Source organism: Pavona decussata, unplaced genomic scaffold (assembly GCF_977016875.1).
Source record: "Pavona decussata unplaced genomic scaffold, jaPavDecu1.1 SCAFFOLD_6, whole genome shotgun sequence".
Taxonomy (NCBI): domain Eukaryota; kingdom Metazoa; phylum Cnidaria; class Anthozoa; order Scleractinia; family Agariciidae; genus Pavona; species Pavona decussata.
In genome coordinates this window covers 2,237,130-2,256,561 of record NW_028145430.1, presented here as the reverse complement: position 1 = coordinate 2,256,561, position 19,432 = coordinate 2,237,130, and the positions used below count along the sequence as shown (strand labels likewise).

At 36.9% G+C, this 19,432-nt stretch overlaps 1 protein-coding gene across 1 annotated transcript; it reads right to left on the bottom strand.

Moving 5' to 3' along the window:
- Positions 1–6,447: 6,447 nt before the first annotated feature.
- LOC146489136 (uncharacterized) lies at positions 6,448–19,205 on the bottom strand. Its single transcript, XM_085105961.1, has 11 exons — positions 18,710–19,205; positions 15,866–15,969; positions 15,229–15,309; positions 14,750–14,830; positions 13,706–13,810; positions 12,949–13,035; positions 11,160–11,264; positions 10,904–10,990; positions 10,223–10,309; positions 8,653–8,946; positions 6,448–8,107 (listed from the first exon to the last, which is right to left on the bottom strand). The coding sequence occupies exons 1-11, from the start codon at positions 19,095–19,097 to the stop codon at positions 7,928–7,930; spliced, it is 1,599 nt and encodes a 532-aa protein (XP_084962087.1). The 5' UTR covers positions 19,098–19,205; the 3' UTR covers positions 6,448–7,927.
- Between the last annotated feature and the right edge of the window lie 227 nt (positions 19,206–19,432).

Sequence of the window (19,432 nt, the reverse complement as noted above, 5' to 3'; positions counted from 1 at the left end):
AAAGGTATTTGGCTATATAGGGTAGTTTTAGTTAGAAAACATTTTAAGCGACTTAAGCAGTGTGCTCAACCCGTGTTAACATTTTGAGGAGCCGTAATGGCTTTTAGTACTGCTGTCTATTTTTTAGCGTTGAAAGTAAAAACAACAACAACAACAAAAACAAATTAAAAGAAAAGAAAAAAAGCACGGTTATTGAGTGAACAAGTGTGATGATGAGAAAGAAGACACCAATGAATGTCGCGAAGTTCATAAGACTTATTAAATGCGTGGGCGCTAATCCAAAATATGTGTTGCAGTCTGTTCTCATTTGGATTCCACTAGTACTGGCTTGAAAGGTTTCCTTCTTTCTTTTAAGAGACTGGATTGAGAATAGCAAACTAGACCTTACCAGTATAATACCTAATCTTTCTTTATACCGAGTTAAATAAAATCTGATTTGAGTTTCGTCATCGTTGTTTTTGTCTGTTTTAAGGACGGTGCCTACTAATACCGAAGTATTGTTGTGCGGCTTATGAATATGCGGGAAAAACAGATCTTAGCAGGGCCTCTTGGAATCCAAAAAGAAAATTGGGGGTAACCACGCATTTTTCAGAGATAATTAAGCAATAATATCTCTAAAAAGCGCCAAAATATAAAGCAATGTATGGGATTTTTTTTCTAAATTGAAGTTTAATTATCTCTGAAAAATGCATGGTTACCCCTAATTTTCCTTTGAGATACCAAAAGCACTTGCTAAGTTCTGCTTTCTCCGTATAGTTTTAAACTGTGCAAAATTATCCCTGTATTAGTAGGCACCACCCATAGGAAACCCGAGTATCTCGAGATGCGCAGAACGTATGCGCAGTAACAATAGTAGGCACCGTCCTTAAAACGGTCACTTTAAAACAGACAAACAGACAAAGAGACAATGACTTTACGTTGGTTTCTACTCAACTCTGGCAAAGCGGACACCACTGTAATTACGGCGGAATCCTCTTTAAGGTGGACTTGCTTGGCTGGTTTGGCGGAATCTTGTTTTTCATTTAACTAAACTCCCTTAACCCTTTCTACATTGGACAAGGTAGCGTGGCCACTTTGAACCTAAATATATATTTTTAGTTATATAGACACTAGTGTTTTACTGGAAAAGACACCACTCGAAAATTCATAGAAACTGCAGTGGCGTATTTTCCATATACTCACTAGTGAGGATATTGATGACGTCATTTCTTGCTTTTTCATGGTTGTTTATGCAAACAGTCGGTGAAAAGTGGCGAGCGATATATTTGTCTATATAACACTCCGGAAGAAAATTACACGGTGGCTTCAAAATATGAATTTTATTTTCCCGTGTTAAAAACAGTATTTTACCACTCGAAAATAAAATTCATATCTTCGCGCTGCCGTGTAATGTCCTCTATCAAGAGAGGATGACTTCCCTCTCTATATATTTGAGAAATCGCTATCAAATTCCATGAATTTTCTTTGAAATTTACATGGAAACAATTTGTTGTGGTCAGTTAGTGTTCATTAAATTTGATGTTACACCTTTAAAAATGGAATATTCCTGTTTTGAATAGCATTTGATTATCTTTTTTCACAGAAACTTTTCTATTTTAGCTAATTTTATCGTTTTTCTATTGGCTTGACTTATCTCCAATTTTGCCTCTCACGTGCATTTGATTCGAGCCACTTTTCAAAGCCTAGCTGTGATTTACTGTTTGGCGCCGCGAGTTGCATTCTGGGTAATTTCGATACTACAGCGAAATATAAGACCCACCATCCTAATTTTGTAGATTTTTTTATAAGTGTCTAGCCGCCCGGTCCTACTGGCAAAATATCGCACCCATCGTGTTCTCTGCAGCTCAAATCTTGCCCAATTAAAAAAGGGGTTTGTAGATCGGAGCATCCACCCACAGAACGACCAGAGAAACAACTTCGCTCGTTGAGCCACCATGACTCAATACGAACACTTTTGGCGTCCCAGTCGCTATGAAATCATCTCTCACCTCTGGATTCGTTTAAAGGATTGCCTCCACTCTCCATTCCAGCTTTATGATGCCAGCCTGGGAGCTTCTCTGCGGAAAATGGCTAGAAACCACACTTATAAACCAACTACTTACTCAGATTATAACGTGTATGTGCTCGCGACCAAAACAACAACGGTTCAAACAGGTGACGTCAAAAAAAAAATTGACTCCTCGGTATTGTTAAGCAGCGAAAATTTCAAGGGAGACCTTCATATAGAACAACTAAATTCCTTTTGGTCATCTGCGTCGAGAAAATTGCCCAGAGAGTCAAAGAAATTTGGCCGTGAAATGGTTGCGGGAAAAAAAGTTCACGTGACCGAGACTTGTGACATCACCAGATGAAAGCCATAAACAAGCATTACTCAAAACTATATGCTTGGAGCTAGGATTTCCATAAACAGGGTTAAGATCTAGGGTTTTAGGGTTAAGTTCTTGCCCCTTGGGTGATATACGTGTGAGGGCTAGGGTTCTGGACGAGGATACGTCACGTGACGGACACTCCTACCCGACTTTGACACTATGGAATAAATGCCTGTTGTCATCTTGCTGTCTTGAGTCTAAAATATTTTTTTTCGGTTAAGCCGAAATTTCAAAATAACTTCCCCTCTTACTCTGATTTCGTCCTTTCTAACAACGTTGATCATTTTTGGGCTCATGCCAGCTTCCCTCCCCCTCTAGCTCTTATCATGTTTACTGTTTACAGGTCTCTAAAAACTTTGTTAAAATACTAATATCGATAACGTTTGCCGATTGGCATGGTTTTCGAGTTTAAATTAACGAGTGGCTGACAAACATTATCTTTGCTTGCTGGTGTACTATTTATTCCCATTGCCATGGCTTTAATAGTCTCCCAGCGACCGAAGAGTACGCTCTAAGTAGGGAAAAAGGGATCCCGCCTTACAAAAGATCTACACTCTGACCAATTTTCATGCCAACTCCAAAACTTTCGAAATAGTGGCAGTTTTAAGATAAATAACGCGTAGAATGTTTTCTAGTCCTAACGTTTATTTTTCCCTTGCTGGCTACAAAAGAAAAAAAAGAGAAAAAAATTATACACCCAATGCACAAATTTTAATGCTGATCAACAAGTGATAAATAGCCCACCGTTGATCACTTCTGTAATCTGATACGTTTGTCAGTTGGTGTCTACATGAAAGTGAAATTCGGTGCGATAGTTACCAAAGGTTCTCTCGCTGCTTCGCAGCTCGGTGCAGTCACTTCGCGGTTCAATTCTGTAGGGCGGAAGAAAGATAACCTCGCCCTCTGGGACCAGGGTATCAGACATTTCTAGAAGATAACTACCGGTAACCAGAAGTTCTAAAAATGGATCTGTTATTCTTAACATCAGAAATTTTCAATTTATAAATACTTGTCATGACACGTTTTTGGCCAATTTATTGCCTTGTTCTAACATTACTAGTGACATACGTATCATACATAGAGGAAAACTGGAAGCATAGACAGTGTATGCATAAAGAAGACGCTGTTTTCATAAGCCTATGTCAGGCCCGTATTCACGTAGACAGGAGTATGTTATGCTTCTGTTTATTCTTGTATGATTAAACTTGTCTCTCTAACTTATCTCTCTTTCCCTCCTATTGTTTTGTCTTCTGTTTTTGGTTTTCGTATTTTTGTGTGAAACATAACAATTCAACTAACCCGCCGCCATTGTTTCATGTTAATCAATTTGGCATCTGCCCATTTTTTTTTTCTTTTTACAATCACTGAATAATTAACTTTGGGTGACATATATAAATAGTGCTACCAGTATAACATTGTGTTTTCATACCGTGTTTACGTGAATGGCGGGCACTTCAGCCCGGCCTACGTGTGTTTAAATAAACAAATATGGCATGCATCGAAGACTTGGCATGCCTGATCCAGCTTCCTGGGAGAGTGATTTCATGCCGGAAGGAAAACCATGTCAGGGGGTTTACATAACATTGAAATGAGTAGCGGAATGAAAATCTCGCTCTTGTACAGTGACCGGGCTGAACACGCACGGGTATGATCATATAAAGGGGCCACAAAACGAAAATGGAATAAACTCGTATCAGAATGAAAGTCGCGAAAGTCGCGCCGGTATCATGTAAACACTTTCTTAGACATACATAGTGACACAAAAACGTGATCTTAAGGTTAACGTATACCTTTAGAGCTATCTCGCGTCCAAGCAATGTAGCGCGTCCACTTTAAACTGTAGATACCTAAACCCTTATATCAAATTAAAGCTTATAGACCTGGCTATCAAACTATACCAAGAAAAAATTAATTGTCCAATTTTTCACGACCTATAAATTCGAGCGTCCGAATTGCCTTTTGAAAGCTACAAGTCAAAGCGAATTTTGTTTTTCGCTAATTTAATTTACTCCTCAGTTTCCGGACCCAACGCGCTAAAAAAATGTGTCTGCCTTTTGCCACATATTAACATTTTCGAAATAGGATTTAAAAAATGTGGAGTGATCGTACAAAAATTCGCTGTAGGAGAAAAAATATGTCGAAAGAAAAAATTCGCAGACATTTGTTGTTTATATGTTGAACTAGCTACTGTCCAAATTTGAAGGCAAACCGGAACAAATTCCCTTTGAGTTTTAGCTCTTTAAAGTGTCTCCTCCAAGTGAAAAAACTGATTCGAGAAAACAGTGCTAAAAATTCGGTAATTAATTTTGTTTCAAAATTCTTGGTATAGTTTGATTGCCAGCTCTATAAGCTTTACTTTGATATTAGGTTTCAGGTTTCTACAGTTTAAACCGGACGCGCTTCATTTCTTGGACGCCAGACACCTCTGAAGGTATACGGTAACCTTAATATGACTACACTGTATAATGAAGTTATTACGATGAATTGTATTGGTTGTATATGTTGCTGTTTGGCTACTTTTCAATATGGCTTGAAGTTCATTTATAACGGACATCTTTCCTTTATTTTAGCAAAACAAAGGAATAAAAGAAACAATAAAAAGAGATACCAGCTGAACGAAAGACAAAATTTTTGAAAATCAGTAATGCCCTTTCACGATTTTTTGCACAAACTTTCCAGTTTTTTTTTTTTCTAAAGCTTCTGTTAGAAAAAGTAACAACCATGACAAAATGTAACCCGCGTTTTCCTTTCTTTTGTCGCTGAAAAGAGACGGGAAAAATGAATGCCTGGGAAATTCTCTCGACCAGCTAACAACTACCACTGTATTATAATAAGCTACAGTTTTGTCCCATGAACCTAGTTTAATGGCCTGTAGCTCAGTGGTAGAGCATCCGAACTAGTAATCGGAAGGTCTTAGGTTCGACTCCTGATAGGAGCACTCGGATTTCTTTTTTCAGAGTGTGCCTGTGCCACTTTCCCTAATAATACATCATTCTCATTCATTAGCCATTCTTGAAATATACCATCACATTTATTTCAAATAAAATAAAGTGTGTGTGAAGTAGTCTTTTTAAAGCCAATCAGAATTTACCCGAATTCGTAGTCGTGGGAATGTACACAAAGTGCGATATCACGTAAGATTGTCAAATTTTCAGTTTCCCCAACAGAAAAGGTCGAACAATTCAAATTAGCTTAATTATTCAATTTACTTTTACTCCAGTCAATATCTGGTCCATTAAGCCATCGAAAAGCAATAGTAATTATACTGAACGGGAAACATCGACAGAAGTTTGTAAAGACCTGTTGTCGAAATCACTAAATTTATGACTGACCTAAGAGCAAGTGAAAGCGTTAAAAGTTTTTTCTCTTTTAAAATATAAGATGCGGCATATTACAAGATTAAAACACGTACGTAGAGAATTTTAAAAGATCGCACATGGCTTGGATACCTATTTTAAGTAAAGCCGTAAAATCGCAATTCATTTGTAACTAATATGTATCGCATTTTTGAACGAACGAATGGGTAAGATATATCCAAATCGATAACTTTTATCAATTATAATTAGTAAGGTATATTAATTATAATCAGTTATAATTAAAATTTTTTTTTTTTTTAGTAATTCAATAAAACACTTATAATGATATTGGGACTGTTGTATTGATACTGATATGGACACTGACAATAATATTCCAGGATGCTGAGATCAACTTTCTGCACATCCACTATTACTCGTCACAAAAACTGAAAAGAAATGGTATAAACTGAGCTCACGAAATCATAGCCTGTACGTTAATCATTTCTTGTACTTATATCTTTTCAAGTAACTTAATTTCCTGTTGTCATGAAGGCAAAGAAACTGCGTAGTTAAACGCACAAATTCAGAGCAGGCAGAACTCCCTTCCCCTCCTCCCTTTACAGTATAGATAGGGTTTAAGTCTTGTTAATATAAGGCTACGAAAGACAAAAAGCGTTTTGCTCGTTTTTCTCGGTTGAGAAAAGGTGAGAACTTTGCAGGAAGACCAAGAAGCGAATTCAAAAGACAAGAACAATTGTCTAATTAAGCAGCCAAATAGCCGCGAAGTTGCGAGAGTATTCCTTTGTTCTAGTTATCAATAGGAACTGCGAGGAATCACTGCAGACGTTTGATGGTTTTAAGTTCTTCGCAAAGTACTTTAAGCTGTTCTTTATATCAGTGAATGACGAGTCTTTTGAGAGCTTTAAAAAGAGATCCTAAACGTTGTGTTTTGATCACTGTGAGCCGAGTTTCGATATTTTTCGCCAAGCGCTGCTTAGAGCGGCGGAGTTATTATGCTTAATTAAATTTGTGCATGGCATCATCATCTTCCCGACGCGTGGAAATCAATACCATCCGTTTAATGATAATTTTTTTACGAAAAAGCTAAAACATTGATTTGTATTCTTTAGGAGCTATGAAAGAGTCAAAAGAGTTCCAATTGTAATTCATTGTAAGGAAACTGGTATTTGATGCTGTGCGCTTTGTTTGTTACGAGTGAAGACGCGGTCGATCGTAATTAAGTTTATGTTTCTAAAATACTTGCTTCTAGCGAAGAGATTCCAAAATATCAGACCAAAAAAGGAAGAAAAAAGGGAAACTCAGCGTGGAAGTCGCATTCTGATTATACTTAATGACGCATTGACAAACAATAACATCAGCTCTTTGGCCTATGTAGGCACGTGCTCTTCTTAGTTGACCTTATTTACATTTTACACTGATCAGCGATTCTCTAACTTTTAGCTGAAAAGCGAGAATCTGTTGTAGATCGCTGTCATTAAAGATGAGAGATAAACAAATCGGCAAATCCATGTATCTGTTTAGCGAACAAAATTTGTTTATTGATTATTCGCTAGTTTGCAGGACGGGAAGTTGTTTTTAAAACTCTCGATCGTTGCGAGTCGATGTGATCATGGTGACTCATTTCTCTAGCCTCCCCAGGGAGCTTCCACAGGCCATCAGGAAACTCTAAAACAAAAGATAAAATATCTCACCTACTTCAAAGGCTTTGCGATCTTCGGAAACATGCTGTATTATCGGAAATTGTTCGACAAAAGAGAGAACAATAGCTTGAATATATGAATACTTAACGACCCCAAATTTTGGGGTACACACTTAAATCGGCGTGAAGTTGTAATGCGTCCTTGGGGATGCACGTTCTAATCACAGTTGTCACTTAAGAAAGTTTTGTTTTGTTTCTCAATTAAATCGAATTTTCAAATTTCACGTATTTTTTATAAGTCCTTCGTTTTTCTTTATTTTTTCGCCTAGGGGGGAGACGGGAAAACGAACTCCCGATATGTGTATTTAACGAGCCGTCAAGTACCCCTATAGTACGGGAAACTGGGCCGTCCATCAGTGGTGATAGTAGGGGTATATTTATCTTCAGACAGCATGCTAAACGTTCTGGGTTCCAACAGACAAAATGTATCCATATTAACGAGTAACTATTTGAAAAATAGTCACTCGTTACTTATAACTGTTACAGATATCCGTTAACATTAGTTACTTGTGCCACAAACTCAACGAAACTGCGTAGCAATGTTATGTGCTTAGCGGACATTGCCAGTAGCTCATGACACAAGACACAGAAGCTGAGCCACTACCATAATGTCCTTTGCAATCACAGTAGTAAAACCGAACACCGCCTGGGCTGACGGCACTTGAAACAAGATACATTTGAGCTAGGTTTGTTGAGCATGAAACAGCAACTATTCTTTTACCCTGTAAGAGACAAAGAAAAAAGTACGGCATTTGATTGCATGTTAACAAAATATGTTTCCGTACCTGTAGTCGGTGAAAACATAACGATATTAATGGTAATATCAAGTGCTAACTCCCAAAAGTAAAACTATAAAAATATGTTGACATGATTTTTGGCCGTTTTCAACCTCTAAAATTGTATCGGTTTTCGTCCAACTATGGGTGTTTCGTGAATGCTAAATAAAAACTGGCACTATACATGATAAAATTATGTTTTGGGAAGTTAGCTAATTAAAAATACCCTGAATAATTCAAGTAACCAATTTTGGTTGTTCAGCAAATCAAGGACAGTTCTGTCAGTAATTTAAATCTATTTCACACAAAACAAACAAACAAACAAACAAACAAACAAAAAATATAATGCAGAAATCTTAGCTGCTCGTTCACGGACCCTACAAGAAAATTCTAAGGCACTGAAGCTACTTGCTTCAATACCGGAGGCCCCTAACATTTTTTTAAAGCTGTTTTCATATAAGGATAGATTGATATAATTTTATAAGACTTACACTTGGCTCGGAAAGAATAACTTGCACAGACGGATCATGGATGTTGCTTCTTACTGGAGTTTGACTTCCTGTAATTGAGGCCGTCTTGTACTCACACGATGAAAAGTCTCCTGCTCCCTGAGGTCCAAACGCTCCTGGAGAACCTTGCGAACCGTTAAATCCCCGAGGACCAATCACACCCTGAGGTCCCTGTGTACCACTGAATCCTTGGGGTCCTACTGGACCAATAGGCCCTTGAGAACCGTTAAAGCCGGGCGGACCCATTGGACCCTGAAGTTTGCTGACGTTGTCCACCTGCAAAGGTAATAAACAGTTTCAATATTGGGCTGCAGGTAGGTACGTAAAATAATGCGCCCTTATTCATCTCCAGGCTGAGTTACCCACAAACCTGGCAAGGGAGAGCTGTTTCGTCCTACTTTGCTTGGGAATCGTTAGCACTGTGTCGGGCGTGGTGTGTAATTGGAGGCTAAGGTTCTCATTTTTCTTACGCCTCATGCCAACCATCACATGCGGTGCATATGATGAACCTCTGGAGATGAACGCACCAGTGGTCGTAGACTATAATTGAGGGTCCGAGGTTAGTTTAACTACCCGATGAAAACGGAAAGGTACGTCTACGCCATAAAGAGGCAGCGAATAAAAGGGCACTTTTAATAAACCCTGAGGAAGACATTCAATACTCATTACGAATTTGACTACATTCAGGTATGTATATATGCTCTTCTCTCGACCTAGATACCTTCGAATCGGCGGTGCTGCGAGAACTGTTTCTTTCCTTTTGCATTTGCACTTTTCAGAGTGCATACTTGTCCCACAGCATTCACCTAACATACATACTACACATGATGGATCTCTGGAGACCAGCACAGTGGCAATCTAAGGACGCTTCCCATTTTCCAAAACTTATGGCTGGCCAAACATTAAAAAGGCATAGTGCATCATTTTGAAAGAATTCGAGTGACTTGTATACAGCCAGTCGATTAAATGTCTGCATCCCGTTTGCAAATAGAACTGACCAACCTAGGCAGATAGTTTTGACAAATTGAAAGATTCGTTAGCTTTCAGAGCGGTGCAAGCGGAAGTGTACATGCAAGCCAGAGCACAAGAGTTCCTTGACAAGGAAATACGAGCGCAATTCAAGCCACAGAACAAAACAAACACTAGTGTTTAAATAATACATTTTGTATCGATTGTGGCACTAGGCTTTTTTAAATTTGTAACCTTTATAGTTAGCTGTAGTTAATAGAAATCAGAATCGAATTACGTTGACTGAAAGCCTGAATAATTTGATTTTCGCTGAACCGTAAAACGAAATATTTTAACACAGTGGACCCTTAAGATTTGCACAATTTATTAGCAATGCAAGCTACCTTTGAAAGATGTTGCCCTGAAATCACTTTTTGTGTCTTTCTTTTGCAAACGGCTTTCATGACAACGTTAGAATTGCTGCTGCTTCCTTATGTACCTGTATCGTGTCTTAGGTATCACGTGACTTCAGCTGTAAATCACAAAAGATCTTAGTGTTCCTGCTGGTTGTTATAAACAACACATAGTAAACCAATCCCCATACCTTTAATAAGAGCGTGTTGTTAATTTCTGTTAAGAGTACCCTTAGATTGATGTCTTCTTGATCAAGTCTGTCCGTTGATTTCTTGAGCTGTCAAGATAATAAATAAAGGTTGCTAGCGCTGTTTCTTTGCTTGTCGAGGTCTCTTTTTATCAGACGATTCAAAACATTTAAGCATTGTTTGGCTAATTAGGACTTTGATTGGCCATTTCTGGCAGTTTACGGGAATTAGTTAGGCTGCTGAACCAGGAAAATCAAGAAATCAATCAATCTCAACAGATGGAGCCAAAAAAATGATGTCTGAATTAATTGAAACGATAATAAAATGCACAAGATATGCAATATATAATTGTCGTGTCGATAAGAAATTTACAGCGATAAGGAAATGAGAACCATCGCCATCATTATCATGCTCATTATTGGCTAGCTGAATAGGGATCGTTGCCAACTTTTGCGTCCAACTTCTGTTTTTTGTCAGCCAGTAGTTTCTGCATTTCGGGAAAGTTAATGACATACGTTGACAGCATGCACACCACTGACAACTCTCCATATGGTTGGATTGAGTCAATTAAAAGGCACTTAATATGGGTTTCGCTGGAAACTACAATAATGTATAATGTAACTATAATAATGTATGTTGCCAATAACAACAATAACAACAGCAGAAACTATACATAGCTTTACCTCATTGCTTGTGTTGGAGATACTCAGATACAGCTTTTCCATTGTCAAATTTGCGTCTCGCTCGAAGTTTCCGAGACTACTTAAAACCTGTCGTGTAGGCAAATAAATAAATATGCGCACAAAAAGAAATAAAATAGTAGAACAAAAAAACAAAAACAAATAAATAAAAATAAATAAACAAAATGAAATAAGCGGTAGGCAGAAGCAGATACCCAGGTCCATTATTATCCAATTTTATAACGTAATATACACTTACCGACGCAAGAGAATCTTCGGTTATGTTCTTAAAAATACTGAAGGCCTTCTCCGTCTGGTTAGCCAGAGTTTTGACGTCTGTTATGGAGGTACTGATTTTATCTAACTGAAAAAGATTTGAAATGTTAGTTTATACTGATTAGAAGAAAGTATTGCAACAAGTCCCCAGAGGAATAGGTGAGCTATTGCATGAACGATCAACTAATAATAATCTTAGAGGAAAACACATCCTCGAGCTACCCAAAGTGAATGCATTTACCACCAATGGACTTAAATCCTGGAGATACACCGGAGCTAAGATTTGGATAGCTCTTCCGGATCAGTTCCGTGCCGCTAACAGTATTGGATCATTTAAGAACTTAATGTCCAAAATGGATTTCTTAAACTTTATATTCTAATTGCGCAAATACATGTAAATACATATTGTTCAGTTGTAATATCACTATGTAATGATCTTGTGATCCGCTCTTAGTTTTTATAATTTTTTTATTGTACATACAATTTTAAGCCATTCTCTCTATTTATTAACATTTTTAGTTTATTTATTTATTTTTTTTTTCGTGGTGTGTCTGTAAAGTAGCTGATAAGCTAAGAACATTTACCACGTAAAATAAAGGTATTGTATTGTATTGTAACAACAGCGAGAAAACGTTATAACGAGCTTGTCTAGAGATCAAAATTGAGAGATTTAATTTTAATAGGATTTAAAGTAGGAAGCAAGTTTAAAACAAATCTTTTCAAGTATATTCAACTTCAGTGCGACGATAGAATGATATTTCATGTCCTAAAAGATGCAAGAAAAAACAAAAACAAACAAAAAACAAAAACGGAAGGACTATCAAGGTGAAGCTAAGTTTATGTTAACCGTTGTCAGATGGAAAGGGGCTACTGAAGAGTAAAAGGCATGCACGAAACTGTACTTTTTGCAGAGTCAATCAAAAATGCAGTGTATAGAATAGACCTTTCTAAATGTGGTTAAAAATTACGCACAAAGGATTATCAGTACCTTTTTTAACCAAATTAAAGGCCTATTCTCTGCATTACATTTTGATTGACTCTGTCAATAGACACTCATTTATATTTAATAATTAACTTCTATATTCTCTTGAAGCGCATGCTTGCTCGACTCCTGTATATTTTTTTTTCCTACGATGAAGGTCCGCAAGCCAAAGGGATTTATTTGTTCTGCTGGTAAAACATGCATCCTTAAAGGGGAAGTATCATGCAAATTTGCTGTCATTTCAAAACCCAAAAATGTTTGTCTGTCAGCAGAAAAAACAAAATAATTGTCAAGTTTGTTATGAATTATCACCTCAGCGCAATAAAACTGTTGATTAGCGCCTCTGGCCAGACACAGAGTAGGTCGGTATGGATTGAAACTTTAAAAATGTTAGGCTAATGGTTCTCAACTTCTCACATTTTTGCTTCCAAAATGCGCTAGAACAGATCACGATTTGTCCCTTTCAAAAATTGAGTTGATTTCTTTCCTCTCGTCATTCTAGAATTACTTGGCAGCTGATTGAAGGTCTTATTTCATCATTTTTAACAAAAGATATAAGAAACCACATGATACCTCCCCTTTAAGATGGGTAAATTTAAATTATTAAACCTCTGTTATATTATGTTAAAATCATTTGTAATTAGAAAGTGTTTAGTTGAATATTCGTTTGGAATGTTGGAAGAGAAAAAAGGGCTAAAAAGAAGCATGAACAGATATGAATAATTCGTCATGAAAGGCAGAGGATTAAAGCAACAAATGTCAAATTGATATTTGAATCCCAGATCATCACCTTTTCTAACAGGGTTGTGTTGAGATCGTTCACCAATGTATTCAGATTGCTATCTTGTGCGAGGAGGTTTACAGTCGTTCTGTTTAACTAGAAAATAACATTGTATGTAAGGTTAATGCACACACGCTTTTGTACGTCTTTACAAATAACACCAGGAAAAAATTGTCAACGAGTATCAGTTGTTTTCGATTGAGTGTCGTGAAATCGAAACGTCAACTATAGTAATCACTCTGGCCAATCACAATGGACGCAAACGGTGCAATGAATCAATCGGGGGTAAGATCCACGAAGCCTTCCCAAGTTTAGATGTATCCTAATTATTAATTCTAAACAATAGTTTGTTGCAGTTACTTCAACAACAGGTTTTTGTTAAGAAAAAATGCGTAAGATACATTTTAAGTTAGAAGGGCTTCGTGAACTCTGGCCCCTGGACTCGAAGCAAATACATGCAATCAAATGCTGGAAATTGGAGCAGGCAAGCCAGAATTGGTTTTGGCTTTCTTTCTCATTCCTTAACGGAACCCCCCCCCCCCCCCCCCCCCCAAAAAAAAAAAAAAAAAAAAAAAAAATAATAATAATAATAATAATAATAATAATAAATAAATAAAATAAAATAAAACAAAAACAAAAACAAAAAGAAAAAGAAAACAAAAACAAAAAACAAACAAACAAACAAACAAACGAAACAACAACAATAATAGAGCAAAGAGTGCTTTCTGAGAGTCTAAGCATATCATAACGATTTGTTGGTACGTACCATGGCAAGAGTACCGTTAGTTCTGATCTCGAAATCTTCTAGCTTTATATAAGTTTGAGAAGCAAATGCACAGTAACTTGTAACATTAAGGCCAACCTGTTGTAACTGCAAAAGGAGGAAAAACAACAGAAGAACGGTGCCGAGTTACATTGATACCAGTAGGTTGTTCATCCATCTTTGTCTGCATGGACATGTTTCTTTCTTTAAAATGTTCTTAATTAACATTAACTATATAATGGTTTCTTTTAGTATTTGCTATCTAGGATCATGTTGTTATAGCTTTAGTGCCTTTTTAGTATACCATATTTTTGTAAACGGCTCACAGGAAGAGCATTTTTAATGAAGTGATACCGTCAGCAAAGCTTTACTACCTACACCTTCGATTGGTTCATAACCACATAGGAAGTAGTTGCTAAGGGCAATAAACAAAAATGAACTTTTTTAATCCGTCTAGATCTACACAGTCATTTATTGTTGCTGTATATTACAGATAACAGTTGAGAGGAGCCTTGTTTTACTTTATGATAGTGAATTAACGCGAACTAAAAATATGGCATTCATTTACTATACATCAGTAGCATTTTCTTGAAGCGTAAATGTCCGCGAACTGCATGGCAAAGTGGGGTTCTAGTTTCGCAGAATTTGGGATCATCAGCACATTCTTCCTTGATGGACTATAAGAATTCCATACTTACCTTAATTTCCTTCATTTACAAATACTACCTTCTCTCTCACGGTAATCAATTCCTTTATTATTTCGAACTCACGTGAACTTCTTCTTCAGCGTACATTTAAGTAGCGTTAAGGTATCCGGATACCCTTTCAGACCATCTCTCAGAAACGGGCAAATTTCGCGCATAAAATGTATGAAAAAAGGTTTCTGACTTCTTAATCAAACATTTATACACTCGTAATGGTCAATTTTCTATACTGAGACATTAAAACCACTTTCGCTTGAAAACACAGAGTAACTATTTTCAACGAATCTGAACAGTGCCGACGGCACTTTTAATTGCAGCTAATATTAGTAAAATATTCACTTACTTTCTCCGCCAAATGTTTAGTTTTGTTTTCCAGGATATTAAGGGTAACCTCGACTTTTTCAAGTTGACTTGAATTTAATGTCTGGAAGGAAAGGACATAAAGATAAATCAAAACAGATAAAAGAGAAAATGTGATTTCCTTATCTGAGTAAGTCGTTATCAACAACAAGAACCACAGTAAACTCCAGTAAAATCATTGCTACGACAGTCCTTACATCCTTGATCGACTTTGTTACCATCTATATCTTTTTATTGCAGGAATGGGGTATTAGGAATACGGAGAAAGGTCACTGGATCGGAGTCGTCTTGTATAACCCTGTTGCTCTTTTTTGCCAAGTTAAATAGCGTTCATTCCCTATGTTTGAAATTTAATGAGAGATTCTGCCTCAAATGGCAGGTCCGTAGCTGCCTTTTTTAAATGATAACTACTCTATGACTGTCCAGCTTTACATAACAGCTATGATATCATGCTTAACGTACCGGTCTCGTGAAATTTCCAGTCACGGTAACAAGGGCCTTGTAAGAGTTTTCAAGGTCATCAAGCCGTTTTGATTTTAATATCTGGAAAAAAATGCACCCGAACTATCATAGTTAGGAAAAATGTTGAGACAATCAATATTTTGTACCTTCATCAGAGCATTCTGTCGGGTGTTAAAGTCATGTCACACAGGAAATCACTGTCTTGTTAAACTTTAAATACACGTTGTTCGGCTCTGACTAAGGGTAAAACAAAAACTCTTATTATAATATTAATAATTAATTAATAATTTGTTGAAACATAAGCAAACACTAATTTATCCACTTTGCCTTGAGAATGGTGTCACGATGACGCCGAAACGTCCGCTGTTAACTAATATTAATTAATAACTAATAATTAATATTAACTAAAAATACTAAAGTTGTTCAAGACTAAAAGGAGAATACTGAAAAACAAAATGCTTTTATAGTCTCCAAATTTGTTACAGAACATGCTAGCCTCCCTATCACCTCCTTCCCCTCCCCTCCCCTCCCCTAAATCCCCCCCCCCCCCCCCACCACCACCAAAATAGCTTGCGCCGTACACATACTGCAATGACTTCAGGCAATAACCTATCTACAAAACTACTTGATTTGTTACCAGGTTTTCCTGAAGACTGGTCACATTGTCTTCCAACGACTTTATCCTCGCAAATAGTAACGCGATATTATCAGACGGTGTCGCCTTTTGGGCTTGAGTGGAAGCTGAGGATACAATAAAAACGAATTATGGAGGCAAACTTTGAATATTTTTCAAAATAAAAGAATATTAATTCAGACTTCTTTTGAATTCAGTTAAATTTAAAAAAAAAAATTATAATCCCAAGCCAAATGAAACTAAGTCAAGCTCTTAATCCAAGAGATCATTTTCTCTTGCCTCTTGCCTGATCTTAAGCAAAGTAAATATTGTTTAAAGGCAACGTTTCGAACGTTTCTTGTAAGATTAAAATATGCAAAGCTTTTAATCATACGCTTCATTTATTTGCATGAAACTATTACCTTCAACAATAATTCTATGTGTACGTGGGAGTCAGTGCAGTTATAATCAGCACAGGAAGCCCGAAAAAATGGTTTATGAACAACTCTGTTAGAAATTATTAAAATTTGAAAGAAAAGTGAAAAAGAAAGAAAAACAAAAGAAATAGAAAAAAAAAAAAAACAAGAAAAGAAATGTTCATTACAAAAATATGCAATAGGATTTCAAAATGAAGCCAAAGAATTCATTTCCTAAGTAAACGTTTTTGCGTCATTACCCTTGCAAACAATGAAACTCTATTGTAAACATGAGGGAATACCAATAATAAATTTCCTGACGCTTCATTGATTCTGACTTTGAAGTTTGAACTCATTTGACTTCCGGCAAAACTTTTTGATATTTCCCTGTCAAAAGTAGAACTGGTTTCCCTGAATTTTACTGACCATGGCAACCATGAAGAAAAAATTGTCAGCCTACAGTATCAGGCTAGGTTGCTTTCTTGAAATCCTTCACCGAAAGCAGTGTGAACAACTATTAAAACTTAACACAACGTCGCATTTATTAATTGCTCTCAAAATTTGTCAGTTTCGTTCTACAACTAATTTCCATCAGTCTAAATATTTTCAATCAGTTGCTGTATGAAGTGTTTGTATTGAACTGTCAGTTAAGCTAAGCAATAAGCTCACTTACAGATTTGAGACACAAGACAAGTTGTAAAACGCCTCTTTCTCCTTGTTAATTTTGTGTATTGTTTTGGTATTTTGACGGATGAAGGATTTCACTCTACTGGAAACTTACTGTTCGTGAAAAATATGCGTGGTGGTAGGGAAAATTATAAACCTGTTCCTTGTAAGTTCTAAAGCCATTGAACCATTCACCGATAAAAAAATTAAATTAAATAAAATGAAATTAAATTAAATTTATTGTCATTTCAGCAAGAGTTCAGGAACTTCTCGACTTCCGTGGGATAATTTTACTACGAAGCGAACTTTTGATAACTTCAGTTTGCCCGGGGACGTTTTCGAGCGAAAACAATTTCTCAGCAAGTTACGTTTTGACTAACGTCCACGACCATGTTTGTCACAGCAAATTAATGTCACCTTAATCACCTTACTCAATCAAAATGTTGGATATCCAATAACCGCAGTCTTGTTTACGTATTTCTTTCTAAAATGTCTGCTATAGAAGTAAGTCATGATCGTCAATGTCCTTGGCAGTGCAATTGCCGACGAGCCAAATTTATACCATTGTTATCTTGAACGGGATGATGACCAAATGGGTTCAGTGAATGTTTGCCGAAATCCAGTCTTAAACAAATCAACCACAGCACAGAGAAGAGATAGTAACAACTGCCTTTATATGTTAAAACCGACCAAGAGGCTAAATTAAGAGGCTCTTCCTTTGCGGTGACTTCACGCAAAGGCGTGGCTGACATTGAATGAGTACCGAACGGAACCACAGCAGAAAGGTTTACGGCGGCGGCTCTACTGTGCCTAATTCAGTCACAGTATTCATATGCCTTCAGGGTTCACGACTCATGCTATTTTTGCCAAAATTACAAGGGCGATTGTTTGATGCCTACACGCAACCCATTATTATATGCTTCGAGAGTAAGTAAAACAATGCATGTCAGAAAGAGATAAAACTTAAAAGCCACCCTCTCTTACAAGCAAACAAAAAGAAAAAAAAAATAATATCATCCAATGTTGCCCTCATAGCGAATTTCTATTGGACCGGCAGCACCTTTGCTCACCGCCGCCACGGATTTTCAGAGATGTCAGGTGATGTTTTCGTAAAGTAGTTAAACAATAATCTTTTATTTCTTTTAATGCAGATTTATTTTATTGGTGGCAAACGTGACTATTGCGTCGACAGCCGCTCCTTTGTGTTATTGTAAACGTCTTTTCTTTACATTTTATGCCTTCCACTTAAAAAAAGAAGTAATAAAAAAAAAATACTAATAAATAAAAACTGACTTAAGGTTTGATTTCTGAGATGGAAAGATTTTAAAACCTTTCCAAACCAGAACGCAATAACGTGTTCTTGCTAACGTGATAACAAAGAAACCTTATACGTGTGCAGCCAGTCATACGTGTGAGGCCAAGGAACTATTATTTTGCTTTAGAAACCTTCAGATAGTCATTATTATGTTATTTAAGAATCAAACAAACTTTTTTCGTGTAACCAAGTGTAACCAAGTGCACGTATGACAATGTTTGGCATATTGTCTAGCTATCAATTGGAACTTTACCAAACCCAGTTTTAGTTAATTTAGCTTGAAAATATGTCGCAAGGTCTATGTTATTTAAGTAAATTGTAGACTTTTGCTCAAGCTTGAGACTAATAATCTTATGGTGAAACAGCAATTTGTGGACATTCACATGAAGCAAAAACTAAATTAAAGATAAAAAAATAACTTCATCAGTAAGGTGCTAAGAACGAGGTGTTTGAACTACGTCTTATATTTACCTTGGTTATCTGGGCATCCACAGCGTCCAGAAAATTTTCCAAACAACATCATGACTGTCAAAATAAACGATGTGATTGATACCAAGCAAGTTAGACCCGCCAGAAGACACACGATGTGATTTCTGCTAACTACTTTACGTCTAAATGAGGCAACATTACTCCCTTTAACGCTCAGCCGGGAGTCATGGAGTAAATTCCACGTGTCCCTCTTGTTTCCGTAGTTTCTGTGCATATGGTAGCCTTCGATCCTAGCCCTAGAAAGAGCTGCTTTGTTTCTTTCGTTGCCATCCTGGAACCAGTTTTGAAAAACAGGGTTTACAACGAGAACATTGGACTTGCATGGTGGTGGCTTAGAAGGTGGCGCTCTGAGCAGTAGCCGAGAAGCCATTGGCTGACCTGCCCTCTGTGCAGTTCACAGGAAGGGGAAAAAAAATTAAAAAAGGGTCTTCCCGTTCCCTGATTACGCTACTGGATTTATGCTTTGACGGAGGTTTTCGTTTTTGATAGGTTGCTTTCCGTTATGAAAACAACGGACGTGTTCAGCATTTCTAATAAGTAGTTCCACTAATGAATGAAGCAAACAAATACAGCCCTAAAGGCAGCCGAGATTTATTTTGGGCTTGGCAGTATGTTTATTCAAATTAATTGAGTAATGCACCGTGCAAAATTGCATACATATTAAACGTCTAAAGCCGCTTTATTGTGACAAGAACTTGCATCTGA